We start from the raw sequence: 27973 nt of genomic DNA, 5'->3' as shown, positions 1-27973 counted from the left end.
AAGTACTTAGTTACTTTACACCACTGCCTCTCTCTCTCTCTGGAAATTGTCATAATTGCCGTTGACTCCTGGTTACAAATGAATCACAGAGGCTTAAATAAATCCAAGAAAACACATTTATTGTTACAAAACCAAGCAGCCATTTTGGACTGAAGTCTCCCTGAGACTTTGTATACAATCATAACAGTCTTCTACAAACACGTCAAAACTCCATACATTTAATTAGAAGTGACACACATTAGAGATAAGCAGGGCAGTCTCTAGGTATAGGGAATGGGGTATTGGATATTATGCTTGGGCAAATCTCTGTGGCAAAAGCAGGCGATGAAAAATAAGGATGTAAAATAAAAAATAAAAAACACGAGGAAGAGAAATAAATTAATGGTAACAAAGTGCAGAAGAGGGCTCAATGATGAACGAGCAGTAGAAACACTAGGTTAACATACAACATCCTAGTAATCACCAGCCTCTTTCATTAGCCTATAGTTTACAGGACACAGGGATGTTGGCCCTCAGATAAGTACCAAAAGTACCAAAGTAGTCTAATTTACCAGCCATCTCAACATTTAGAATAGAATAGGAACAAAAGGAACACACAGCGTGCTCATATTGGATAATCTTGCCTTCAGCAGGAATGTAAACTGGCAAATATGAAACAAAAAAATCTCTGATATGTACATGTGTATAAAGGAAGATAAGAGAAAGGCACTTTGAGATATTCACCTAATAGCAAGTGAGAGAAGGTGAAACATATTTACATAATACAAAATTCCCATATACACAAAAGTTAGACAGACAAAAAAAAATCAAAATAAAAAAATCAAACAGTGGCAGCATACTGCACAAATATGTCAACTTCTCAGGAGTTGTTAAAAATTGCATAAAACTCTGACAGATAAGTATATTTGCTTTATCATTACCAACTAGAATCACACACCTGGGTGGGAGTCAATTCCATACAAACGTCCACAATTCAAAATGTCAAAGCAACAACAACAACAACATATTACTGCCATGTGTTCACTCTCAACATCACCAATTTAGCTATGCATTAAACAGAACTGTTTAACTGAATTGATACCCCAACTCTTACACATATAGGCCTACTTCTGTTCAAATAAGGAGTGGCTACCAGCATACTGTGCACTGACAAATCAAGAAAGTATTATTCAAACTCAAAATAGTCCACTTTCCCCAGTATAATGGTATACAGAGTCATGTAAACATTACTGGCCTCTTTCAACTATAGTTACTCTGTGATCACACAGTCAAGACTGTGACCCGTATACTGTACAAGAGATGAGCGAGTTGTCCTTATAGCAAAGTAACTGAATAAAGAAATAATAAAGAAGCCTTGAACTTTGAACATTATAAAGGTGCTGTTCATACTGCACATCATAATATGAGCAACACCCTTGAGCAAGGCACTTAAAACCACTTCACTTTCGTGTCGCGATGGGACACGCTGTGAGCTTGCAGATTAGGCATTTTATTTTGCTCCAGGGACCCCCAAAAGCAAAGATATGAGTTACAAATATTCGCTTTGAAAACATATTCAAAGATTTGCACACATTTTCAAGTTTTTTTTTTTTTTTTTCAAAAAAAGCAGATCTACAAGCTCATAGATATCTACTATTTTTGATCAGCCAAAGAAATCTAAAATGACAGAGATGCGTTCACAAACTGTCAGAAATCTTTTAAAAAATTGCAGATCTACAAGCTAACGTGTCGCGATGGGACATGTTGATGTTGTGAGCTTGTAGATTAGGCATTTTTACTACCTTTGAAATAGGGCTAGGTGGGTTTTTAACCCCCACCTGGAGTGGAGCCAGTCAGTGACCGTCGGTAGCAGACTGGGGTCACACCTGGCTGACTCCAGGTGTGGATGTGGGTAATAGAAGTAGTACTGGGCCTTCCCACAATGCAACATTCATGGCAATGGCGAGTTTGGATGCTTTGAATTGTGCGACAGTGGTTAAATGGTTATAAAATTGGAAAACCGTCTCGCCAAAAGCAGTGTGGATATAGAAGTGGATAGCGTACCATTTTCATAACATTTAATCGTATATTTTTTTGTCAATATGAAATCTTACTCCTATAAAACAAAAACAAAAAGTATTTACTGACCCCCAGGAGGAAATAACTTTTCGGCATTACTGTTTTACGAATCGAGTTGCTGATGTAAGAACAAAACATATACTAATAAACAATAAAGGTGTATATATATTCTCCCAAAATAAAAGTACAGTACACAATGAACTCACGCGGTATAATAGATTACAAAATACATTCTCCAGTATTTATATACACATATATATTACTCCCTTTAACACACATACTATGTTTCATAGAGAAAAAAAAGTGTCTCTCACTATACACAAAACCCTGGAAAATACTATACAGAAAAACCCTGGAAATATTCACACAAAACACACAATTATACGAAAATATAATTACCAGAAATAGAGGAAACGTACGTTCCGATTGTCAGGCATTTTATACAGTGGAGTGACTACGAGTAATAATAATATTATCATATATAATCTCATGAAGAATAAATCGATCTCCAACTTGGCCGTAGTGTTTCCTATGAGGTATATTACATATTGTCCACCCATACCACCCATCCATGCTTTCCTTGATGCATCCATCAATGCAGACGCAAACGCACTCAAATATCTGTGCATACAATCGTCATTCTTCTAGTACATCTTCACAATTTTGTCGAGTCCATTTTTTCAACCCCCACCCCCACACACACTTTTTATGAACCCATTCGATCTGGGAACGCATCTCTGTCATTTTCAGATTTCTTTTGGGCTATAAAAAAAAATAGCCAGATCTGCTAGTTTGTTTGTTTTTTAATTGTGACATTTTTTGCAAAATTTGTAAAATGTTTTGTTCCAGGGACCCCCCCAGAAGCAAAGATTTGAGTTACAAATGTTCGCTTTAAAAATATATATATTCAAAGATTTGGACACATTTTCATGATTATTTTTCATAAATAGCAGATCTACAAGCTCATCAACTTGTATATCTGCTATTTTTGATTAGCCAAAGAAATCTAAAAATGACACAGATGCGTTCCCGGATTGATCGAGTTAAAAGTCTCGACTAAGACTGATCACTCCATCCATCCATCCCTCCATCCATCCATCCATCCATCCCTAGTGTCCACCAGAACCCGTCGTATCATCACTATCGTCACCCTGCGGTGATCCCGGCCCAGACCCTTCGCCTTCTCCCATCCCTCCTTCTTCCTCCTCTCCATCATCATCATCACCTTCTCTCTCTGTTCCCCCGTCGCCGCCTCCTCCTCCTCCTGTTTTCCTGGCGGCCTTGCCCTTGAGGAAGGGGCTGCCCGGGTGGAGGGTCTGCAGGTGGACCAGCAGGGCGTCCTGGCTGGGCGCGGTGTGGCCGCACTCCTCGCAGACGTAGAGCTTGTTGCGGCGCTCCTTGTAGGCGTACTTCTGCGTGACGCCGTGGATCTTCTTCATGTGGGACTCCAGGGAGCAGCGCTGGGTGAAGGCCTTGTCGCAGAGGCTGCACTTGTAGGGACGGACTCCTGTCAAAAGAGAGAAGAGAGGGGGGGGGGGGGGGGTAGAATCAGATTTGGGCAGTTTTTGCTTTATTAACCCATTAACACTCTGACCACCGGGCCCGTAGCCTACGGGCCGATAAATCCAACCGTAAAGCGCCGATCCCGTAGCCTACGGGCTGTGGTGCTTTTTCCTTTTTTTAAAAAAAAAAAAAACTTTTTTCAATTTTCGACACGGACCATTTCATTGTAACACCACCGGAAACAGAATTATTCGGCATCCGGTTTTGCCGATCCCGTCGGTCCTCGTTCTAATGACGAAAGTGAAACCCCATTTTCTCCTTGTAGTTTTTTCTCCTCGGTGATCACTGTTTAACATACACCGTTCTAACTACAACATGGATGCCCCGTTTGACACGTGGTCTTCACTGCTCGAACCAGGCAGATGTCCGCGATGTATACAAACAGTGCACAGCTCAATCTTACGGATTTTAACAAGGTCTATGGCGACGTGAAAAAAACAAAAAACAACAATAAAACGTTGGCACTGGTGAGTACATTATGAGATTAACCTCTGGCGGTCAATGTGTTAAGACCTGGAACTGTGTCATTTTTAGATTTGAGCTAAAAAGCATTATTTTTTACACTTTGGGCTATTCAAAAATAGCAGATATACAAGCTCATAGCGCGGCACCGAGTGCCGCGCTACGAGCTTGTAGATCTGCTATTTTTGAAAAATCGTGAAAATGTGTGCAAATCTTTGAATATATATATTTTTAAAGCGAACATTTTTAACTCAAATCTTTGCTTCTGGGGGGTCCCTGTAACAACATATTTTGATGGGGGTCCGCGGCCAAATACATATAAGTTTGGGGGTCCTTGACATGAAAAGGATTGAGCACCACTGATATAGAAACATACGTTTTTCAGAATACTGTTGAGATTTAGGAGACATGTAGAATCGGCTTCAGGTCTCAATGGGTTAAGATCAGTGGTTCTCAAACTTTTTCCTGTCAAGGACCCCCACATTGATATGTATTTGCCCACGGACCCCCATCTGAAAAGGTTTTGTGCCAAAGACCCCCATAAAAGAATATTTGTCATTGAAATGTTTAACATATATTTTTTTATTTTTCCAAACAGTTTCCAAACAATAGCAGATGTACAAGCCGTAAGCTTGTAGATCTGCATTTTTTTAATAGCCAACATATAAATGGATGAAGTGGTTAAAGCGATTGCGATGCTGTATTAATACTTTTTGCTGGGGACCCCCTGGAACCCCCTCAAGGACCCATGGGGGTGCCGAGACCCCACTTTGCAGAGAGAATTTGTACAATAGAATAAATCTTGTGTTCGATACGCTGTCAGTTTTACCACCAGTGTGCTCTGGACTTGGGGTGTGGAAATAGAGAGAAAGTAAGGAAGAGGAAAATGTTTTTTTTTTGTTTGTTAAAGTACAGAAACAATGAAGACGAGACATTGAAGATAAAGCGACGGAAATATATGAAGCATTTTCTTGGAGCCACAAAGACTACAGATACAGATGTTCAAAGTTCCAGAATACTGATGAACCTTGTTTCAGTCGCTGTATGAAATAAACGGACACCTTTGTTTATTAATCCTTGTTGAAGTCGCAGCAAGCAAATAACGCAGAAACATCAAACTTAATAAAAAAATAATAAATAAATAGTAAATCCGCAGAGCTTTACGCTTACACAAAAAAAATGTATTGGTGAAAGAATCATTTTGCAAATTTTGTCAGCTCGACAAAACTTAAGAACGATTGTTTTGTTTATCTATGTATTGTGTGCTTCTGCTTTTGTTGGTTAATGTCAATTTATTCGTGCAGGCAGGCATTGTATTACAATTTTGCAAACTACTACATGATCGCTTCCTTATAGACATGAATCAGGAAAATAAACCTTATGCAAAAGAGTGTTGTAAGTGTAATCTAATGGCTGAATGTCATTTATTGTATCTTTAAGAAAAAATCATTAAATTCAATGTAGTCAACTTTTTCATTATGTCTTCCTATACAACTCCAATGTATTCTTTACGGCATAGCTCCTAAGGGGAAAGTCATCTAAAAGAGCATTTGTGTGTCCGTGTGTGTGTCCTGTGGTTTGAATATGCCCGATTGTCCATATAAGACTGACATAGGACTGACATAATCAACATGATGTCACTAACATGACATCAGAGATCCACATGGCAGCCACGCTGATTACACCACCTTGTAAAAAAGAAAGAATGAAAGAAAAAAAAAAGAACTATTAGGGGACCCATCGTCCCCATGTTATGCTGTCTGAAGTCAGACCAAAGATGTACAAAGTCTTAAGATCGTCTGGTCTGAGCTGGGCTATACTTTGGCTCAACTGGTGCAGTGTATTCTTATTAACTTTAAACCAACTGCACTGTTGCTGCCTGTAGGTAACCCTGCAGGTAACGGAGGGCCTCTGCATCCAGATTGGTGCTCAGCATCGATGGAACCCGTCCCGGACACGCGGTAGAGAGCTTGTGGAGGGACTGGGCGAGCAGGATCTTAGGATTGCCAACAGCCTTTCCAATGGGATCGTGTTCCTTCTTCCCGGCAAAGGCCAGCGGGGAGAAAGCGGCCTGGTACCCTCGCGTGTCCTCGGTGTCGAAGGAGTACTCGTCAACCGGGATGCTGTCATCCGCAGGCAACTCAAAGAGGGCGATGAGGGCCTGAAGCAGTGGGGTCCAGAGTTTGGTGTATTCTGTATCCATCATGGCCGGGCATTCGGTGAGGACCTTGGTAATGCCAATGGCACAGATCATCTTCTCCGCGGTGCCAGACACCTTCTGGACCTCTGGAATGACTATTTTCTCCAACACCGTGCCGAACATTTGTGGCTCAATGCTGTCAAACACCTCCTGAAGAGCAATTGCTCCATATTTGACTACATAGAGATTAATAAACACCAAAAAACTCTTGATGAATTTGGTGGTTTTGGAATTTTGGAGCCTCTGGCAGAGCACGCTGAAGATCTGTTTCCTGTACTGATTGATGGATTTTGGGGGCATGTGCTCTACAATGGTTTTGAGAAGGTAGAAACCTTGTTGGTCGTGGTTCTTGGAGGTGATGAGCTTTTTGAAGATCGCCAACAAGTCGGGGATCTTATCTGGCGCAGAGCTGGCAATGTCGTCTCCGCCCTTCGCCAGGTAGGCTTGGAGCAGGCGTACCAGAGGGGGGACGTTTCCCTTGCTCTCATACAACACGGGCTGCAGCAAATGAGGGAACAGAGCTATGTAGGAGGAGGGGATGGAGCTGTCGTGGAGCTCCAGGAGCAGAGACATCACCTGGAACACGTACGGAACAAATTCCTGGACGTCGCTCTGAAGGATCTCGGCAAAGACGGGGAAGAGGGCCTCCTCGAAGCTGTCGACGGTGGTGGGGTTGGCCTTGCAGGTGATCTGGATGGACAGGCACAGGGCCTCGAACAGGGAGTGGTTAAAGTTCGGCTTGCTGGGATTCCTGCTGACCACCAGGAGCTTTCGAGTGAGCTGACCGATCAGAGTGGGAACGTAGGGAACGATCGCCTCTTGCAGGAGGGAGAAGGTGCGCATGATGGCTTTCATGACGTATTCGTTCTCCGAGGAGTCGGGATGAGCTAGGGACTTGAACAAGTTGCTGAGCAGCTGCTCGGTGAAGGGTGCCATCTCCGCCGCGGTGATAAGTGTGGAGTTGTTTGGCCCTCTCATAGCGAACAGCATCTCCAAGGCATGTGCGGCGTGAGTGTGCTCCACGGGGCTCTCTGCCTGCAGGTGAGCTACGAGTAGAGGAATGGCCTGGAGCAGGTGATCTTTGGGCAACTGGCTTCTGAACATCACAACGTAGTTGATGGCCTCTGCCTTAAGCACCGGGAACTCGTTAACGTTAGGGGACTTGAGGTCTGTGAGAATGTGGTTGACGAAGAATTCTGTGTGATTCACCAACTCATTTGCTTGTGTTATTCCATGCTTTTGAGTCTGCGCTTTAGATGCAAGAGATGTGACCAGGTAGATGGCAGTGTCTTTGTGCTTCCAGTTTGCCCGGGGGTTCTTGGCATACTCCCCCAACATGGAGTTCACATAGCCCGATAGGATCGCTGTGACGGGGCCTTCAAACAATGTACACAGGCGTTGTACCAGGTCACATGCAGATTTGCGACGCGTATAGGTGTCTGATTCTTCAAGGTCCCGTCTGATGTATTCCTCTGCGTTATTTTCAAAGGCCTCCTCATCAGCAATTCTGAGCTCCATGTTGGGCACAATGACCTTCTCACAAATGGTAGTGAGTAGGTTCTGGTCCTCGAACAAATCCTTGTGCTTTTCACACACGGATACCAAGAACTGGATGGCGTTGCTTACAAGCAGGTCAAATTTGACCTCCTGTCCAGTGGACACCAGAAGGCTCCAGATAGCAGTGACAAAGCGAGGCAAATATGGTTCGAATTCTTTATCGTACTTCTGAGCGTACAGAGTGGCGTTGTCACAGATCTGAGATTTCAACAGTTCCAGGAGGCCTGCTTCCTCCTCGTTATCCACTTGTAAAAGCTTGTTATCCACTGTCAGCAGGTTATGAAAATTAGACATCCAAATCTCCATGTTGTCTTCAAAGAACTCTGGAAGCTCCTGAACGTTAAGACTATAGAAGACCTTTGAGATCAGCGTGAGCAAGGAGAAAAGGACCTTCAAGGCTTTGACGTCTGTGGCGTGAGTCTGGCACAACTCAATGGTGGCCTTGAACAGCTCTGTGAGAGGTTGAGCAAAAGTGTCCAGCACCAGCTTGATCTGCGACCAAAGCTCATTTGACTTCTCCTCATGCCGATATCTCTTGAAGAGGGAGTGGGCTGTCCGGAGCACTCCATTGATGACATGGAAGTCGCCACTTTGGAAGCGGTTCACCATTTCTGTAAGAAGATCGGGCCATTTCTGGGGGAAATCGTCTCTTCCAATGATGCTGATGGCATCGCTCAGCTGTTTTTGAATCTGTTCCGGGCTGCTTAACATCAGATTTACAATTTTGGCTTTGATTGTCGTTCGGTCCGGATCAGAGATTTTATTTGGTCCATGTGCAACGATACGCCAGTTCCTCTTGATGTAGTTCTTGAATGTAACTGCAGCACAGACCCGGATCACATGTTCCTGTGATGTCTCCAATAAAGCGAGAAGTAATATAGGATAGTTCTGGTTTCCCTCAACAGACTCCAGGAACTTCTCAGCTGGACGTCGTACGGTTCGATCTGGGTCCAGTGTTTTCCTCATAAACTCGGTGAGGGTCTGAAGGGCGTCATTCAACTCCATGCTGATTCGTTACTAGAGCACCAGTAAACGTATGGTGTTGACAGAGCGCCTTTTATGCATGTACTGTATGCATCAACCCCAAGTGTATGCGCATATGTGTACTGTAAATGCAGCATGCCTTATAAGTACATTATACGCACGATGACATCATCGGCTCGGTCTTATTCCCAAATATGGAGATGATGGATAGACTGGCCATCAAGTACAATAGAAAGTACGTTGACAGCGATACTGCACAATCTTGTGTGTGTGTTCTTACCAGTGTGTGTGCGTACGTGTCTCTTGAGGTCAAAGGTGTCGTTGAATCCTTTCCCACAGAAGGTACAGAGGTGCTTCTTTGTGTCGTTGTGGCACTTGACATGTCTGTTCAGCATCCTCTGGTACTGGAACGTTTTGTCACACACCTAAAGACACACACAAACACAGACACACAGAGAGAGAGAGAGAGAGAGAGAGAGAGAGAGAGAGAGAGAAAGAGAGAATCAGGTTAGCATTTAAAAAACCTTAGCTTTTCAAATCAATCACTTTACAATGGACTGGTGCAGTACCCACTATCAGAGGTACTTGGAGGCCAGTCTATGCCCTGAATTTCCTCACGGGGATCAATGACATTTTTATCTCTGTCTGTCTGCCTGCCTGCCTGTCTGTCTGTCTGTCTGTCTGTCTGTCTGTCTGTCTGTCTGTCTGTCTGTCTGTCTGTCTGTCTGTCTGTCTGCCTGCCTGCCTGCCAAATATTTAGCTTCAGGGACCCAAATTTTCGCTTTAAAGTAATATACATATAGGCTATTCAAAGATTTGCACACATATCCACGATTTAAAAAAAAATTCAGATCTACAAGCTTGTGCTATTTTTGAATAGCCAAAGTCTAAAATAATGCTTTTTAGCTCAAGTCTAAAAATGACACAGATGCGTTCTCAGTCTTAACGGGTTAATGGCTTAATGGGTTTTAGATTGTAAGTCGCTTTAGATAAAAGCGTCTGCTAAATGACTGTAATGTAATGCAGGGGTCTTCAACAGGGGGTCCGGGACCCCTAGGGGGTCCTCAGAGTTACTACAGGGGGGGCTCCAAATCTTAGTGTGATAGGATTTTATTTTTTTACATTAACCACTTGAACCCTTGCATCCCTTTTTCTGAGAACTTTAGCCAAAAATAGCAGATCTACAAGCTCACAACGCCTCGCGCTGCGAGGCGTTGTGAGCTTGGCTATTTTATTTATTTTTTTGGTCCCTGCTTCATCTCTCTCTCAGCTAGGGGGTCCTTGGCCTGAAAACGTTGAAGACCCCTGATGTAATGTAATGTAATGTAATGTAAATGTAAAATGTCTCGACTTACCTGGCACGAAAATATCTGACCTCCCGCCGACCTAGCTGCCGGGGCGAATGCTGCCAGGGTGATGTCAGGGGCGCTGGCGGTGCTGGTTTCCTGGGAGACGGGAGTCATGGCGACATCCTGGGTGAAGCACAGCTCGGTGGGGAGCATAGGAAGAAACAGAGGAAGAGGAGGAGGAGGAGGAAGGGCGGAGATGGCAGGTAACTCACCGGTAGTTACCTGTGAGGAGAGGCGGAGGAGAGAGAGAGAGAGGGAGAGGGAGGGAAAAAGACAGGAGAGAGATGCAAACAGAAAACATTTACAATTAACACATTGACCGCCAGAGGTTAATCTCATAATGTACTCACCAGTGCCAACGTTTTTTTGTTGTTTTTTGTTTTTTTTACGTCGCCATAGACATTGTTAAAATCCTTAAAATTGAGCTGCGCACTGTTTGTATACATCGCGGACATCTGCCTGGTTCGAGCAGTGAAAACCACGTGTCAAACGGAATCTCCATGTTGTAGTTAGAACGGTTTATGTTAGACAGTGATCACCGAGGAGAAGAAAAAAACAAGGAGAAAACTGAGTTTCAGTTTCGTCATTAGAGAGAGGGCTGACGGCTTCGTCAAAACCAGATCCCAAATAATTCTGTTTCCGGTGGTGTTACAATGAAATGTGCCATACCGGAAATTCGAAAAAAAGGAAAAAGCACCACGGCCCGTAGGCTACGGGATCGGCGCTTTACAGTTGGATTTATCGGCCCGTAGGCTACGGGCCCGGCGGGTAGAGTGTTAAGGCATTATTTAGCAGACGTTCATATCCAGAGCGCCTTACAAGTAAAGTGCTTATTGAACTCTAAAATTAGTTTTCATCTCCACTATCACTGGAGTTGTGATAAAAGTGTATCATACAGACTTTTTATATTCCATAATTAGGGATGTCCGATTTTATCGGCCTCCCGATATTATCGGCCGATATTAGCATAAAAATTGATATCGGGAAAATATCGGTATCGGTTTTTGAAAAAAAAAAAAAAAAATATTTATTTTTATTATTTTTTTTGCTTTATAAATAAGTTACAGGAGTTCTTACTGTATATGGTGTGTGTGATATGAAATTTGAGCTTACCCTAATCACAATAATCCCCGCATATATCGGTATCGGTTGATATCGGTATCGGTAATTAAGAGTTGGACAATATCGGTATATCGGTTATCGGTAAAAAAGCCAATATCGGACAACCCTATCCATAATGCATGGACTTCCAAGGTTTGTGGGAGGGGCCTATTTTACAAAAGATGCCACCGATTGACACCAACAAAAAAAAAGGTTATATATTTTTTTATCCCATGATTTTGCAACCCTTTTTCACCCAATTGTCTAACTAATCCTGGGCGCTACACTCCTCCTGCCAGCCTAGGGAGCCCAGAGCCGAGCTCATGCCTCCTTCAATGCATGAGAGCCAACTAGCCTTCTTATCACCCGACAGGGGGGGGGGGGTTCCCCGCAAGGACGTAGCGCGTGGAAGGAACAAGTTATTCCAACCAGTTCCTTTCCCCTCCATCAGGCACCCCGGCTATCAAGGGGGACATTTTATTTTGTTTGATTAACCGATCTTCACCAAATTAGGAGTGAGCTACGATGAGCTTCAAACTGCTTTTTGATATTCCATACTGTTGGCCTGTTTTTTTTGTTTCGTTTCGTTTTTTAGTTTTCACAAAAAGACCCCATTATATCATGAACGCAACACCCAATCAACCCCAAACTGGAATGGCATGTGGGGGGGCCTCACCTTAATTTTGGATCGAACATAGGTGGAGCCACCCTGTGGCCTCCTCCTGATCTCCGTCCTTTCTTCTGACAGCAGCGAGGGGCTGGGGGGTCGCCCCAGCACGGTGCAGGAGGGCAGCTCGGGGTGTGCGTTAGTGTCGGACAGAAAGTGCGTGTGCTTAGTGAGGCACAGGGGCGTGGTCTCGGCGGGCGTGGCCTCGGCTCCCATCATTAGGAAGGACGGCGGGAAGATGGAGACTGTGGAGAGAAAGAGAGGAATTACATATAGACGCTTTTTTTTAGAATGGAGTACCAACATTTTGAAACCCGCTAACTGAGACAAATATTTGACATACTTGACTTCAGAGAGACTTAGAGCAGTGGTTCTCAAACTTTTTCATGACAAGGACCCCCAAAATGATATGTATTTGGCCGCGGACCCCCATCTAAAAATATTTAGTTCCAGGGACCCCCAGAAGCAAAGATTTGAGTTACAAATGTTAGCTTTAAAAATATATATATTCAAAGATTTGCAAACATTTTCAAGATTTAAAAAAAATAGCAGATCTACAAGCTCAAAGCGCGGCACTCGGTGCCGCGCTATGAGCTTGTACATCTGCTATTTTTGAATAGCCAAGGTATAAAAGGTCATAATTATTCTGATGCTATATTAACACATTTTGCTGGGTACCCCCTGGAACCCCCTCGAGTACCCCTGGGGGTCCCCGGACCCCACTTTGAGAACCAATGACTTAGAGAGAGAGGGGGAAGGGACGTGATTCTGTTTATTCCAGTTGAATATAAATATAATGGTCTTTCTTGCTGTTTGGGAAGTGATAGTGAAACAAAAGTGAAACTTGAAAAACAGTGGGAGAGAAGAGAACAAGTGTGAGAGAAAGAAAGAAACTAAATGGGGTCTAACAACAGCGTGGCTCCTATGGCTGCAACCATCTATTATTTCCGTAGCGATTATTCTATCGATACTTTATTAATTAATCAAATAATCAAGAAGTGCTTTTTTATATTTCTAAAAATATAATTCGGACCACTTAAAAGGTTATTTTATACTTTGAACATGTTTTTAAACTTTTCACCCATGATGAAATAGGGATCAACAACTAGATAATTATATAAAATTATTGACACATTTTTATAATACATTATATCGATTAGTTCGATTAAGTGTTGCACCCCTAGCCTTCATGTGATTGTGTCCTACTTGATCATACTACAACTACAGCGTCACACAAAAGCATCCAAAGTAGCAGATCCACAAGCATTTCGAGCTTGTAGATCTGCTATTTTCACTATTTTTGAATTTGAATCCTGAAAAGTAACAGTCTCTGCCGGGTGGAAACCTCATTATGTCCAAAACTATGTATGATGTATGACTCCATATTATTTGGGCAAGGTTTCAGCCCGGTCCGATTCCCATTGAATTGACTTCATTATAAAAATTTAAGTTGGAAGATTTAAAAAAGAATATAAATATATATATATATAAACAAAAGTGAAACAAATGCAGGTACTTCTTTGGCAATGTGCACAAGAAATGTGGTGCCGAATGGTCCAGCAGGATTAACCTTCGGACAAACACACACACACACACACACACACACACACACACACACACAGACGCTCTTCTAGACGGCCCGCCTCCTACAGAGCCATGGCGTAAAAAGAGCAAATGAGAGAGAGGTACATGGAGAGATTAAGCCTAGACGTTTAGAATTTCTCAATAGCAGCATGCGTGCACGGTCTGTATTTACACAATCTGTTAATTAGCAAACATGCAGGCTCCAACACTGTGTGTGTGTGTGTGTGTGTGTGTGTGTGTGTGTGTGTGTGTGTGTGTGTGTGTGTGTGTGTGTGTGTGTGTGTGTGTGTGTGTGTGTGTGTGTGTGTGTGTGTGTGTGTGTGTGTGTGTGTGTGTGTGTGTGTGTGCGTAGCGCATTTGTGACATCAATCACCCAAAACAAAAAGGTACACACACACACACACACACACACACACACACACACACACACACACACACACACACACACACACACACACACACACACACACACACACACACACACACACACACACACACACACACACACACACACACACACACACACACACACACACACTACAGCCAGACTTGTCAGACCAGACAAGCTTGTGGCACAAGCCCTGCGTCTTCCTCAAACAATACACCTCCGCGGGGCTGTGTGTGTGTGTGTGTGTGTGTGTGTGTGTGTGTGTGTGTGTGTGTGTGTGTGTGTGTGTGTGTGTGTGTGTGTGTGTGTGTGCGCCTGCACCATGTGAGCCTTAACTGTAGGCTATGAGTTACTCAAGAGACAACGAATCTGTAAAGTCTTGTGGCCTCTGGCGAGACACCTCGACCAGCTAAAACGCAAATGAGCATGCAAATGAAAACGCCGAGGCCCATAGCGGTTCAGATGCACAGGACGATATCTGGACACAAATACTTATACAGAAGTAATTAGTTGAACTAAAACTAACGGGAGAGAGAGACAGAGAGTCTGATTGTGAGACAGCGACAGAGACCTATGCAGGCTATGCAGCTAAAGCCTCAGAAATACTTAGTTGTGTGCCAGTGTCACGCTCAGTAAATAGCAGATCAGCAAGCTCACAACGACACGCTGTGAGCTTGTATATCTGCTATTTACGGGCATGCAACACCAGTGTGTAACTAAGGCTTAAATCAGGCTTAACGATGTTGTCAGGTGATCAAGTTTGAAATAGGTCCACATGTATTTTACCAGGCGTTTCTTTTTTTCTCTTTAATTTACACAGAATGTCTTTTAATTTAACCTGTAATGGTGTGTCGATTAGTAAGTTACATTTAATTGCAGTAAAGTGTACATGCTGCCATGAAAGTTAGCCTGAAATGAATATAAAAAGGCAGTTTATTTTAAGCCACCATTGTCTTTTCAACCAATTTCATTCAACGTGGTAAGCATGCATCTATAACTATATAGCAAATATAACTATTTGCAGCAAAGACATTTACTGTAAAAGGGATTTATTGTAGAGTGGGAAAAAGAATACCAACCCCAAGCCAAGGTTTACTGTTATCGGGTTCAAATGGTAAAATCTTCACCTATGCTCAAAATATGGATGTCAGGTAAGAGATCTACTAATTTTTCATATTGTTTAAAGGCGGAAATAACACGCCATTGTGTTAAGCATGTTGTAATCTGGTGCCGGTTGTTTGCTTAGCTCACCACTCCTTCTGCTCACACCGGTCGAGCCTGTCAATACAGTGGACCAGCCAGATAGGTAGGTGTGTGTGTGGGTGGGGGGCCTAATCGCCTCATTGATTTCAAGATCCCACCCAATAAACAATGGGTTGAGAGAGAGAGACACAGAGAGAGAGCTGTTAGACAGCTGTGTGTGTGTGTGTGTGTGTGTGTGTGTGTGTGTGTGTGTGTGTGTGTGTGTGTGTGTGTGTGTGTGTGTGTGTGTGTGTGTGTGTGTGTGTGTGTGTGTGTGTGTGTGTGTGTGTGTGTGTGTGTGTGTGTGTGTGTGTGTGTGTGTGTGTGTATTACTATGACCAAACGTCCCCAAAAGTCTAGTAGAATTTGAGGAATAGATGTTGTGAGGACCATTTTTCCTGGTCCTCGTGAGAAAAAATGGTTGTTTTATGGTTGAAATCATTTTTAGAGATACGTTTACAATTAGAAAAAGATTCAGGTTGGGGTTAGGTTCAGGATTAGACCTTTAGAGGTTAGGTTTAGGGAGTTGGGGTTAGATTTTAACCTATTTTATACTTAGTTGTGCGGCGATGTCAAACACCGGAAAATAGCCGATCTACAAGCTCACAACGTGTCGCAGCGCGACACGTTGTGAGCTTGTAGATCTGGTATTTTTCGGCTTTAGACTTGCGGTTAAAAATGCCCCACAAAAATCATAAATCAATCATAAAATTGGCTTCCTAAAATGTTGATGTCCTCACAAGTATAGTAATACAAACGTGTGTGTCTTTATTCTATTGGGCCTACATTTTCATTGTAGGTGCATTTCATAGTTTGGACTGTTTTGTATGTTTACCATGCCAATAAACTCCCTTTGAATTGATTTGAATTGGAGAGGGAGAGGGAGAGGGAGAGGGAGAGGGAGAGAGATTGTAGGCTAGAATAATACACCTATATGATTACAATTTTGACAGCAGGTCAACAAATGTGTGGAAAGAGGAACAGAGAGACAGAGTCACTCACTCCCTCTATATTTAGTAAGCCTACATACTCTCTAGTATATTATTTTTGACATGTCATGATGGCTTGGAGGAGGAGGGTCAACAATCAGCGGATAGCTTTATCAAACGTGCGTGTGCGTGTGCGTGTGCGTGTGTGTGTGTGTGTGTGTGTGTGTGTGTGTGTGCTGTTTGCTAAGGGTGTAATGAATGCAATAGACTTGCTTTTAACTCCGGGGAAGACAAGTTGGCGGGCGCTCGTGCGTCCGAAAGGGCCCGTTATATTTCCTGTTCTGTAAACATTAACCCAGCGTGGCGTTATACTAATAATACTTAACTAAATAGTATAGGCGACACGGTTATTAAATGACGGCAATGAATTAAGCAAACAAATAGATGTAGCCTCTCTAACAAGGGATTAATACATTTCCGTATGGTCGTTCTGAAACATCTAAGCAATTTGTGAAGTAGGAGAGAAAAGGAAAATTGCTGTTCTCACTAAAAAGTTATTCCAAACACAAAGGTATTTATTTATATAGGATAGTACAGTAGGTAAACTATATGTATTCATGTGAGATGGATATAAGAGGATTGATCATCGTATAGATAATGTCTATAACAATTAGTAAAAAAGCCTCACATTTGTTGCAATTTTGAAGACAAGGGCCTTGATTATATCATAACATATTTCAAGTAGGTACTTGGTCAAAATGACAATATTATTACACATTATATGCATTCAGACATGTCACAATGTAAAAATAATAACCAGGCTAATGGTCAAAATAAATAAGCCATTATGACCCAACCCCACTTTACTGCTGGTAAGTTTTTTGCTTTGAGACCAAAAGCCTTCTGTTCATGAAACTATTTAACACACCTTCTTCTGAGAGAGAGCCATTATCATACTTTGTGTGTGTGTGTGTGTGTGTGTGTGTGTGTGTGTGTGTGTGTGTGTGTGTGTGTGTGTGTGTGTGTGTGTGTGTGTGTGTGTGTGTGTGTGTGTGTGTGTGTGTGTGTGTGTGTGTGTGTGTGTGTGTGTGTGTGTGTGTGTGTGTCACAGGTTGGGCAGGTACATCAAGTAACGGCACATGCCAGAGACCGTTGCTATGGTTATTAAGGTGGCGACCTTCCACCTCCAAATTACACGCCGTCTTCACATCAGGTGTCAATAGCATAACTGTGCATTTAAATCGAGGCAGCCCCCGACTAGTAGCAATGTTTTGAGTTGTAACTTGTCCCCCAAAAGTTAAAAGTTGAATGTAGCCTGCTAGATTACTATCATGTTACCTGTATGCAACTGTTTTAACTGATTTGTTGCTGACAGATTATATTTGTTGATCTCATTCTGATCCAGATTCTTTGTTGTGTGTACATGTATGTGTATGTATGTATGCATATATACTATGTATGTTGTATTGAATCTCATTTTAGCTTATTTTATTTATTTGTACGTACGTGTGTATGTACGAGTGTGTGACACGCACGCATGCATGCACGCACACGCACATGCACACAGAGCTTATATATAATATTAGCTCATTTATTTGTTTGTAATCTCGGCATCATTGTAAATGAGGGTCACCCTAAATGATTTCTCTGAGAATATTAATATCCAAACTGATATTAAAGGAACGCTTTTGATGTGTCAATCTAAAGTAGGCCTTTAAGGAATGTGCCAATAACAATTTTCTACTGGGTTTGTTCTGTGGGTAGAACCTGGGCTAGATAGCGGACACAAGCGGCTAATTGTTCAAACAAGTCATGTTGGGCCTAGTCTACTGCTTCAGCGGTCACAAGCCCAAAGAGGATGTGCAAGTCAATGATTAGAAGTTAACGGAGATGAGATGAGAGTGGGGGAGAAAGAGGGAAAGAGAGAGAAATAAAGAAAGAGAGGGAGAGAGACAGACAGAGGAAATAAAGAGAGGGAGAGGGACAGAGGAAATAAAGAAAGAGCTGGGGGGATAAGGAAAGAGAGGGGGAGAGAGACATAAAGACAGAGAGAGAGAGAGACTACTGGGTGTAGTCCGTTAGCTGTTATCTGATACCAATGCGACCCAACAATAAAACTCTGCCAATGGCAACAATAGGGATTGTTCTGAGAGAGAGAGAGAGAGAGAGAGAGAGAGAGAGAGAGAGAGAGAGAGAGAGAGAGAGAGAGAGAGAGAGAGAGAGAGAGAGAAGCTATTATTAGTAATAGGAATATATAAGCCTAATCAGAACCACTGGTTGAGAAAACTCTTAAACCAGTTATCCATATCAGAACCAGTCTAATAATCATTGTAACGCCTATCAGCCTAGTTGTATCATAACGGCACATTCCATTCAGTGACCAGATGATACTTAAGGCTACAACAGTAGCTAGTAGCTACTGTGGGAGCCCAGAAAATGGGTGACTCAGATGCATAGGCTAGACTGATGAGATTAAAAACCCTAATATGAATCAAAAAGGAAGCTAAAACATAACAGAGCACTTCTTCAGCTCTACATCAATAAGGTTTTGATAAAACACAAGTCATGAAACTGTGTCAAATGACATCCACACAACATTTGAAGTTATAGGCTGACCATTATTCCAATTTCCACTGGTGGACTATTACTATAAAACCAGGCTCTCTGGTCTCTCTCTCTCCCTCTCTCTCTCTATCCCTCCCTCTATATCTGTCTCTCCCTCTCTCTCAATTCAAAGGAGCTTTATTGGCATGAGAAAACATACGTTTACATTGCCAAAAGTGGTACAAAACAATCAAAACAATGTAAATAAATATTGAATTTAGTGAATATTGTACACTTGTACATATTGTTTCTCTCTCTCGCACACACACACGGAAACATAAGGAGCTGAAATCTGGGGTTGAAGGTCGAAATGAGCTCGAGGTGAAAAAGCAACGGATCCTTATGATAGCAGCACAACGCACGCGCACACGCACACACGTAACAAGACACTTGTTGCTAGAACAATAATGTGCCCGAAATGCAGCTTTTTCCCCTTCTTCCTCAAATAGACTATTATTACTTTGTCTTTCATTTTATTATTATTATTATAGTTGTTTACTTGGATAGTTGTCATAAATCACCAGGTATAACCTACTCAAACCAGCAGGCTGTCAAAGTCCTGCCCAGTTGTAAACTTTTACAGTGTGTATGGCCTAGTGCACTGGTTCCCAAACAGTGGGTCGGGGACCACCAGTGTTCCTTGAGAGGGTTCCCGGGGGTCCCCAGCCAAATTAATAATTAGGAACCAAATTGACCCTTATATGTCTCTAACTCTGAGAGTGTACAAAATGGAACCAAATGGATACTACTGTGTAGATTGGGACCCCCAAGGAATCAAAATGGTTGAGTCCCTGGCATATCTTTTCAAATGGGGGTCCCTGGGCTAATATGTGTCAATTTGGGGGTCCTAGATGCAAAAAAAGGTTGAAAACCACTGGCCTAGTGCACTGGTTCCCAAACAGTGGGTCGGGACCCATTTTTAAGCGCCACGAGTAAATATCCCTTTATTTTTTTTGGTTAACTATATTTTAATCATTATTTCAAAAGATTTCAAAAAATGTGCCCCCTAAAATGCATTTTTTAAGGAATTAATAACAAATTAACATTTTTCAAAATAATTTCATAAATAAAAGAGGGGAAAAATCCACACATTAGGAAAAAAAATATGTTTTTAAGAATATAGTGAAAATCGCACATGGCGTTGTGAGCTTGTAGATCTGCTACAAGCTCATAAGAGAGTCTAACCCTTACGGGTGTTGAGCCAAAAAGTTTGGGAACCACTGTTCTTTCTAGTTTTCTAGTGTGTGTGTGTGTGTGTGTGTGTGTGTGTGTGTGTGTGTGTGTGTGTGTGTGTGTGTGTGTGTGTGTGTGTGTGTGTGTGTGTGTGTGTGTGTGTGTGTGTGTGTGTGTGTGTGTGTGTGTGTGTGTGTGCGTGTGTGTGTGTGTGTGTGTGTGTGTGTGTGTGTGTGTGTGTGTGTGTGGGTGTGTGTGTGTGTGTGTGTGTGTGTGTGCGTGTGTGTGTAGCCTATAGGCTACATCTTGGCCACCGGCTTTGAAAATTAAATAAATAAATAGGCTTAAATCACTTAAATACATCATTATAAAGGCTCAATGTGAAAGTTTAGTCATCCTGAGTTCTATAACTTCAAAGATAATAGACGGATCACTTGATCGCAGCCAGATTGGTTTAACCGTTATTCGCAGCGCCGTTACAAAATGGCCCTTTATTCCCCACAATGCAGACAGTGGACTGTCTGCAAGGGTGGGAAAAGTACTCACATTTTGTAGGCTACTTAAGTAAAAGTAGAAGTAACCTGTTACAAGCAAAAGTTTTCAATCAAATGTATATTTTTTTATTTATTTTTAATAGGCAAAATGTATAGGGATAAAGTGGTTAATGCATGTTTTGTAATCATAATTTTAAAAATCTACAAAGTAACTGGAAGCCTAACAAAAGTTTTCAAATAACTGTAGTGGCGTAAAAAGTACAATATTTCCCTCTGAGATTATAGTGGAGTAGAAGTAAAAGTACTGAAAATTCAAAATAATCCAGTAAAGTTAAAAAAAATCCTCAAATTTGTACTTGAGTACATGTACTTAGTTACTTTACAGTACCACCACTGCCAGCCATGCCAGGGACCCTCGGGGTTTCCAAATTGGACCGTTACCCGGGTCTGTAACTCCAATCGAGTGCACAAATGGAACCAAATGGACCCGTACGGGTCCATTTGGTTCCATTTGTACACTCTCAGAGTTATGGAGAGGGGTCCAGGGAAAGTAAAAAAAAAAAAAAAAAAAAAGTTTGCGATCCACACACTATAAAGAGTGGACTCACTCACCTGGGATGTAGACATCTCCTCTCCTGTGGTCTGCTATCTCACTCCAGTTCCGTTTCCCAGGAGAAATACCTGCCTTCTTCACCAGGAAGGCTCTCGGCATGATGATGAGGATCAGTTATCAGTTCAAACTTATAAAACTGTCTCTGATGAATCTTCAACCCAACAAAAAATAAATTCCAGATCTAACACCTGTTAGATCTTAAAAGTGAGGAAAAACACACAAAAAACAACAACACTGCACCTTGGGTAAAAAAAAAAAAAGGAAAAAAAGAAAGAGAATGGAGGAAAAAACGGAAGGTATCAATTCCTTTCCTTTCGCCTCCTTCCACCCGAACAAACGATCCCAGGGTTTCCACTTGTCTTTTCTCTCTTTCTCTTCCGTTTCTCTTTCAGATCCGTTGTTTCCAGCCGTTTTAAACGGTCGTATATAAAGTGCTTACAGGTGAGCGGTTACTCTCAGGTGAGCCGGGCAACTCTGTAACTCTAACGGCTACAATGTATCGAGTGGAGAAAGAAGAAGTAACGGCCGGTGGTGGGACTGAGCCGAAACGCACCAGATAACGTATTCCTACCTGATCACAACGCGCACACCACACACACAACAACAGACTGAGAGACACGCACACTACCTTAGCCACACAGAGCTATTATACAGGAGGTGGGCTGGGAGAGAGAAAAAAAGAAAGCACACACACACACACAGGTAGCAGGAAACGGACCCCAGCGCGCATGCGTCCCAGATATAACGGTGACAACAGGCCAGGCCGCTACCTGCTAGACCGGTTCACCCCCTCTATACACCCCAGTGGTGGAAAAAAGTACTCATATTTCTTTATTACTTAAGTAAAAGTATTTATACTGCAATGTAGAAACAACCTCTTGCAAGTAAAAAAAAAGTCTGGAATTCAAAAATTGACTTGGGTAAAAGTACAAAAGTATTGGTGTCAAAATGCGCTTTAAGTACCAAGAGTAGTCATTGTGTGCAGAATGTCCCATTTCACATGTTTGCAAATGTATAAAAATCTTTTGAAAATAGCTGATCTACAAGCTCACAACGTGTCGCTTCGCGATGCGTTGTGGGCTTGTAGATCTGCTATTTTCAAATGGCCGAAATGTTTATAAGGCTGAAGTGGGGTAATGTGTGTTTTGTAATAATAATCTAAATCTACAAAGTAACTAGTAACTAAAGTTCTCAAATAATTGTAGTGGAGAGAAAATACAATATTTGCCTCTGAGATGCAGTGGAGTAGAAATAAAAGTACTGAAAATCGGTAATACAATAATAAGTAATACAATAAAGTAAAAATACCTCAACATTGTTCTTAAGTACAGTACTTGAGTACATGTACTTAGTTACTTTACACCACTGTCTACACCCCCCCCCCCCCCACCCCTCTCCTTCTCCCTCTCTGTCTGTGTCTCTCTCACTCCCACAAACTCTTCTCCATTCCGCTCGAAGGTGGGGACGAGGGGAAAAAAACGGTAGTGCAAGAAGGGGGAGAACATGCAAAAGAGAAAGAGAGAGAAAGAGAGGGAGAGAGAGAGAGAGAGAGAGAGATGGAGAGATAGAGAGTGGAGGGGTGAAAAGGAATTATACAACACACATACACAGAAAGGGAGAGAGCAAACAAAGATGCATGCACACACACACACACACACACACACACACACACACACACACACACACACACACACACACACACACACACACACACACACACACACACACACACACACACACACACACACACACACACACACACACACACACACACACACACACACACACACAAACAGTCACACACAAATGCACAATTGCCCTGAAGCAGCATAACTGCACCGCCAGTCAAAACTGTGATTATGTTTTTACTGTGATGTTTCACCATTGCGTTCAGCTAAAGGGCATAGTATTTCAACTAGGTATATCCCGTAAGACAGGTACACATACAACCATATGAGTATAGAGTAGAATAGAACAGTGGTTCTAAAAGTTTTTCATGTCAATGTCCCCCCCAAATTGACACTTATTAGCCCGCAGACCCCCATTTGAAAAGATATGCGAGCAGCGAGGGACCCCCATTAGACAATATTTTTATGGCTCTAGCAGTGATTTTCAACCATTTTCATTTCAAGGACCCCCAGTTTGACATGCATTAGACTATGCATCCCCATTTAATGGCATTTCTATCTCTGGGACCCCAATTTTTTATTGTAAAACAATGTTAATTTAACTCTGAGAGTGTACAAATGGAACCAAATGGACCTGTACGGGTCCATGTGGTTCTATTTGTACACTCTCAGAGTTACCGATCCTAAGGGTCCATTTGGTTCCTAACTATCCATAATTTAGCTGTGGACCCCCTGGAACTCCCTCAAGGACCCCTAGGGGTCCCCGGACCCCAGTTTGAGAACCAGTGGAATAGAACATCTTAGAATAGAGCCTATAATACCTGTGCCATGGTTCTCATTCTCTATCAAAAACGATTGTTCATATCAGGAATATTGGTCACATGTTTTCACCCCTTGATCTATACTTTAAAGTTGGTCGAATTAACCAAATGAACCCTATAGCGTCCCTATTCTGTAACGAACATTTGCACACACAAAAATATCCAATCTACAAGCTCACAACGAGCTGCAAACGTTTTGCAAAGTGAGGATTTAGATCAGTTATTTTCGTCAAAGAGATTTGATGTAGAGGGGGAAAAGTATAGACCCATGTGGTACTCTGGTCAATAAAGTACAGGGTTTAGTCACTAGAACTTGCTCCAGGCGACTGCATCTGAAGCCTAACCTTTAAATGTAAGCTTTTAATTGATTATTTGAAGCAAGGGCACACAGAATAGTGTCAGTGCATGTGTAACAGAGTGGTTCACTACCTCAGCCTGATGGCCTGAAAGTCTACTATTTCCGTTGAGCGATCCTTGGCTTAGATTAAGATGTTGGCTTTGAACGCGGGAGACCCGGGTTCGAAATCCCGGGCGTTACAATGATGCCATGACCAGGATTGGGTTACCCCGTGGGAGGAGGTCAAAAGTGAGTGTGAGTGTAACAGAGTGGTTCACTTCCTCAGCCTGATCATAGACATATAAAGGTAGACGCCTCCTCTGGCTCTGAAGCGTCTGTATGGCGGGTGCGCTTCTGCTTCCGGGGGGGAGCTGGAAACAGGTCGCTCCAACAAACTGCAGAGGCCAATGAGGTATCTAGGTTTCTATATCTATGAGCCTGATGGTCTGAAATCCTAATATCTCCCCTGAGAAAAAAAGGTTCCCCTTTGGCATAGTGGTTAAGATGTTGGCTTTACAGGCGCGAGTTCGAATCCCGGGCGGTACACATGTGTATCGTTGCTGTTGGGCAGAAATCTCCATATTTTAACTTTTTGTGTTTTTCGTAAATCTGTGCCCTATACTTGATCACACTACAGCGTCACACAAAAGCATGAACAGTAACAGATCTACAAGCTCGAGCTTGTAGATCTGCTACTTTGACAATTTTTTCATTTGAATCCTAAAAAGTAACAGTTTTGGACATGTATGAAGTTTCCACCCGACCGAGACGATAATTATGCAAGTTACTCCCATTAGATGATGTGTTGTTTGTGTATTTGTGTAATGGCTTTGGCCTGGTTTGCTGAAGTGTTATTTACTTTTAAGGCAGACTTGCATGTTTTGGGGCCTGCAGTGTGATCCTAAAATCCACTCGCTTGAAAAAAGGCAAGGCATAAGCTTTATATTTGTCTCACCGCGACCGATACCCAGCAACACCTGTGTCAATGGTGTATCACAGCAATGATTAGAAAGCAAAATGTCCAAATGTCCAATCAAATACATTCAACTGTACATAGTCTGAATCGGTTCATGCACTAGTACATACTAGAGGTTAAAGTTAATTCTACTTAGAGGCAATGGTGCAGGAACCTGTGGACAGTGGTGGAAAAAGTACCCAAATGTTTTACTTAAGTAAAAGTATCAATACTGCAATGTAGAAGTACTCTGTTACAAGTAAAAGTCCGGAATTCAAAATGAACTTGAGTAAAAGTACAAAAGTATTGGCATCAAAATGTACTTAAAGTACCAAAAGTAAAAGTGCTAAAATGTTTGAAAATAGCCTAGGTATAAAATAGGGCTAAAGTGGTTAATGTATGTTCTATAATGTAATAATTTATATCTGCAAAGTAACTAGTAAGTAAAGTTCTCAAATAATTGTACTGGAGTAAAAGTACAATATTTGACTCTGGAGATGTTATCGAGTAGAAGTAAAAGTATAGACAATTGGAAATACTCTGGTAAAAGTAAAAGTACCTCAAAATTGTACTTAAGTACAGTACTTGAGTAAATGTACTTAGTTACTTCACACCACTGCCTGTGGATGATCATATAAAAACAGTGTGTGGAACTCCAACCTCCCTCCAACCCATTCAAGCTCAGCTTCTACTCATACTATGTGCTATGATTAATACATACTTAACGTTTAGTAGTCCCTTGATGTGGTGCTAAGAGTTTTCCTCTAAGTAAGGGTGGTGAGTGATGAGTCAGTTGTGTGGATGAGCAGGGAGAACAAGATGACACCTTTTAGTAGGCTATCACACAACCAGTTCTGAAGTTTATTTTTAAGTAAGACCTGAGGCCATTTCTATCAGTGGGACCCCAATTTTTTTTATTGTAAATCAATGTTAATTTAACTCTGAGAGTGTACTAATGGAACCCGTTAGGGTCCATTTGGTTCCATTTGTACACTCTCAGAGTTACCAATCCTAAGGGTCCATTTGATTCCTAACTATCCATCATTTAGCTGTGGACCAGTTCTGAAGTTTATTTTTAAGTAAGACCTGAGGCCGATTCTACAAATGCCATCTAAATCAATAGTTCTCAAACGTTTTCGAGCCAAGGACCCCCAAATTGATATGTGTTTGGCTGCGGACCCCCATCTGAAAATGTTTTGTGCCAGGGACCCCCAGAAGATTTGTGTTAAGAAATTCAAAATTATTCACACTTTCAAGATTTTTCAAAAATGTAAAAAAAAATAGCAGATTTACAAACTCGCAGCTCGAGCTGTGAGCTTGTATAACTGCTATTTTTGACTAGCCAACGTATCAAATCTATGACACAGATGCTTTCCCGATTTTAATGGGTTAAACACATACTGTACAGTAGGGTTAGCACTGGTCACTTCATGTGGGCAGAAGATAGGAGTTGTCACTTGTAACAGACATAGAAACGAACAGAGTAAGATAGGAATAAGTACAGTAGAACATGATGTTCTGCATACAATGTAGATGAGTTTCACTTAAACAGTTGCATCTCATATCATTGGTCATACAGCGTCTGATAAAGCATGATGTCACAAGTATATCTGTGTGCTTATGCAGATCAGAGTGAATCAGTACAGTCAAAAAGCTCATGCTCAGCTGTTTCTTTACCTTTGAACATTTGATTTGATTGATTGAATACTTGAGTCAGAAATGTCAACAGCACATGGTACAGTAAAGACATTAAGGCTGAAAGGATTATTCTTAATTCTTTCGTCATTGTTGCTACAATGTTGAGGAACCGAAACGTAAGGATTTTACTCTGTGTACTTGTATGTGAGATGTAACAAATTAAATCTCAAATCTTCTCTGCGACTATAGCGTCTGTTCTCCTGTCTCCTGTTCGCCTGATGTTCTGCAGAATGGGTTCTACACCAGAAAGCTACATGTTGTACTGATTGAACATCAACCAGGATGGACACATTAACAAGAATCTGTGTCGCGTTGTGTGTCAGGTTTGGACCCATAGCAGATGAACAGGCAGGCAGGCAGGTCAAGTCCAATAACATTTATTTAACAAAGGCTTACATGAAGGACATAACAGGATGGCAGAACCTGAGATGAGGAACACAATTTAGCACATATCCATTGTCCACAGAGTGACTCCATTATATATAAACTACAAGCTGATTGCTGAAATGGCCACAGGTGAGCAGTACTGCAGTAGTCATAGCACTGCAGGGCTGATGAGGAGTGTAACTGGGATTGAGGTGAGCTGTATTGCAATGTGGGAGTGGCCAGAGTAGAAAGACAGAAAGCAGGCAGAGAGACAGACAGACAGACAGACAGACAGACAGACAGACAGACAGACAGACAGACAGACAGACAGACAGACAAAGGGAGAAACAGACAGGTGGAGAGACAGGGCTACCGAGGGTGGGTGAGAATATTGCATCCAGGAGGAGAATGGCAGTGACCCGCTCCCAGTAGGCAAACTGGTGCTGTGGGAGCCAATAACACAGACATGGAACACGAGGACGTCCCACAGCAATGTATAGTGTGGAAAGAGAGTACCAGGGGGCAGAAAGTACTGAGCGAAGGGGCGCCCGCTGGCCTAGCGGTCCAGGCTCTAACCACATTATGCTGGTAATCCAGCTTGACAGCGTGTCGCGGGTTAGACTCCCGATTCCGAGGACCTTTGCTGTGTGTCACACCCCCATCTCGTCATTCATGTCAAGGACCCCCAAATTGATATGTATTTGCCCCCCTACCCCATTTGAAAATGTTTTGTGCCAGGGACCCAGAAGAGAAGATACATTTTCCAATACTTTCAAGATAAAGAAAAAATAACTGTTACTGAAAAGTAACAGTTTTGGACATACTTGATGAGATTTCCACACTTTGGCTATTCAAAAATAGCAGATCTACAAGCTCATAACGTGGCACCGAGTGCCGCGCTATGAGCTTGTAGATCTGCTATTTTTGAAAAATCTAGAAAATGGGTGCAAATTGATATATTTATATTCTTTTAAAGTGAACATTTTAACTCAAATCTTTGCTTCGGGGGGTCCCTGGAACAAAATATTTTGAGATGGGGGTCGGCGGCCAAATACATATCATTTTGGGTGGTCCTTGACATGAAAAAAGTTTGAGAACCACTGATATAGAAACATACGTTTTTCAGAAAACTGTTAGGATTTAGAAGACATTTTTAAGAATCGCCTCAGGTCTTAAGTGATTAAAACCATTCTGTATTAC

At 42.1% G+C, this 27973-nt stretch overlaps 2 protein-coding genes across 3 annotated transcripts; both read right to left on the bottom strand.

Moving 5' to 3' along the window:
* Nucleotides 1-98: 98 nt before the first annotated feature.
* On the bottom strand, nucleotides 99-21584 carry ovol1a (ovo-like zinc finger 1a). The gene is made up of 5 exons (XM_084043662.1): nucleotides 20968-21584; nucleotides 11951-12186; nucleotides 10180-10395; nucleotides 9105-9249; nucleotides 99-3565 (listed from the first exon to the last, which is right to left on the bottom strand). Exons 1-5 carry the CDS (start codon nucleotides 21065-21067, stop codon nucleotides 3168-3170), a joined length of 1095 nt encoding a protein of 364 aa, XP_083899788.1. The 5' UTR covers nucleotides 21068-21584; the 3' UTR covers nucleotides 99-3167.
* On the bottom strand, nucleotides 5869-8845 carry LOC311035448 (exportin-2-like; the record flags this gene model as incomplete). 2 transcript variants are annotated; one of them, XM_084043660.1, is made up of 2 exons in its annotated part: nucleotides 5869-7930; nucleotides 8087-8845. In XM_084043660.1, 2 exons carry the CDS (start codon nucleotides 8843-8845, stop codon nucleotides 5939-5941), a joined length of 2751 nt encoding a protein of 916 aa, XP_083899786.1. In that variant the 3' UTR covers nucleotides 5869-5938. The 2 variants fall into 2 exon arrangements, with proteins under 2 accessions (XP_083899786.1, XP_083899785.1); XM_084043659.1 differs by having other exon boundaries at nucleotides 5869-8845.
* Nucleotides 21585-27973: the final 6389 nt, after the last annotated feature.

Source organism: Gymnoscopelus microlampas, assembly GCF_963454915.1.
Source record: "Gymnoscopelus microlampas genome assembly, chromosome: 19".
In the NCBI taxonomy this organism is placed as follows: domain Eukaryota; kingdom Metazoa; phylum Chordata; class Actinopteri; order Myctophiformes; family Myctophidae; genus Gymnoscopelus; species Gymnoscopelus microlampas.
Note: the sequence above shows the minus strand (reverse complement) of the source record. Positions and strands in the feature narration are given on the sequence as shown.

Bases quoted from the DNA above. Each gene is read 5' to 3' on its own strand.
- ovol1a (XM_084043662.1), bottom strand. From the start codon at position 21,067: ATGCCGAGAGCCTTCCTGGTGAAGAAGGCAGGTATTTCTCCTGGGAAA. The intron at 9,250-10,179 runs GTAAGTCGAGAC...GTGTGTCTTTAG, and splicing joins GTCAGATATTTTCGTGCCAG to GTGTGTGACAAAACGTTCCA. The intron at 3,566-9,104 runs GTAAGAACACAC...CTCTTTTGACAG, and splicing joins ACACGTACGCACACACACTG to GAGTCCGTCCCTACAAGTGC.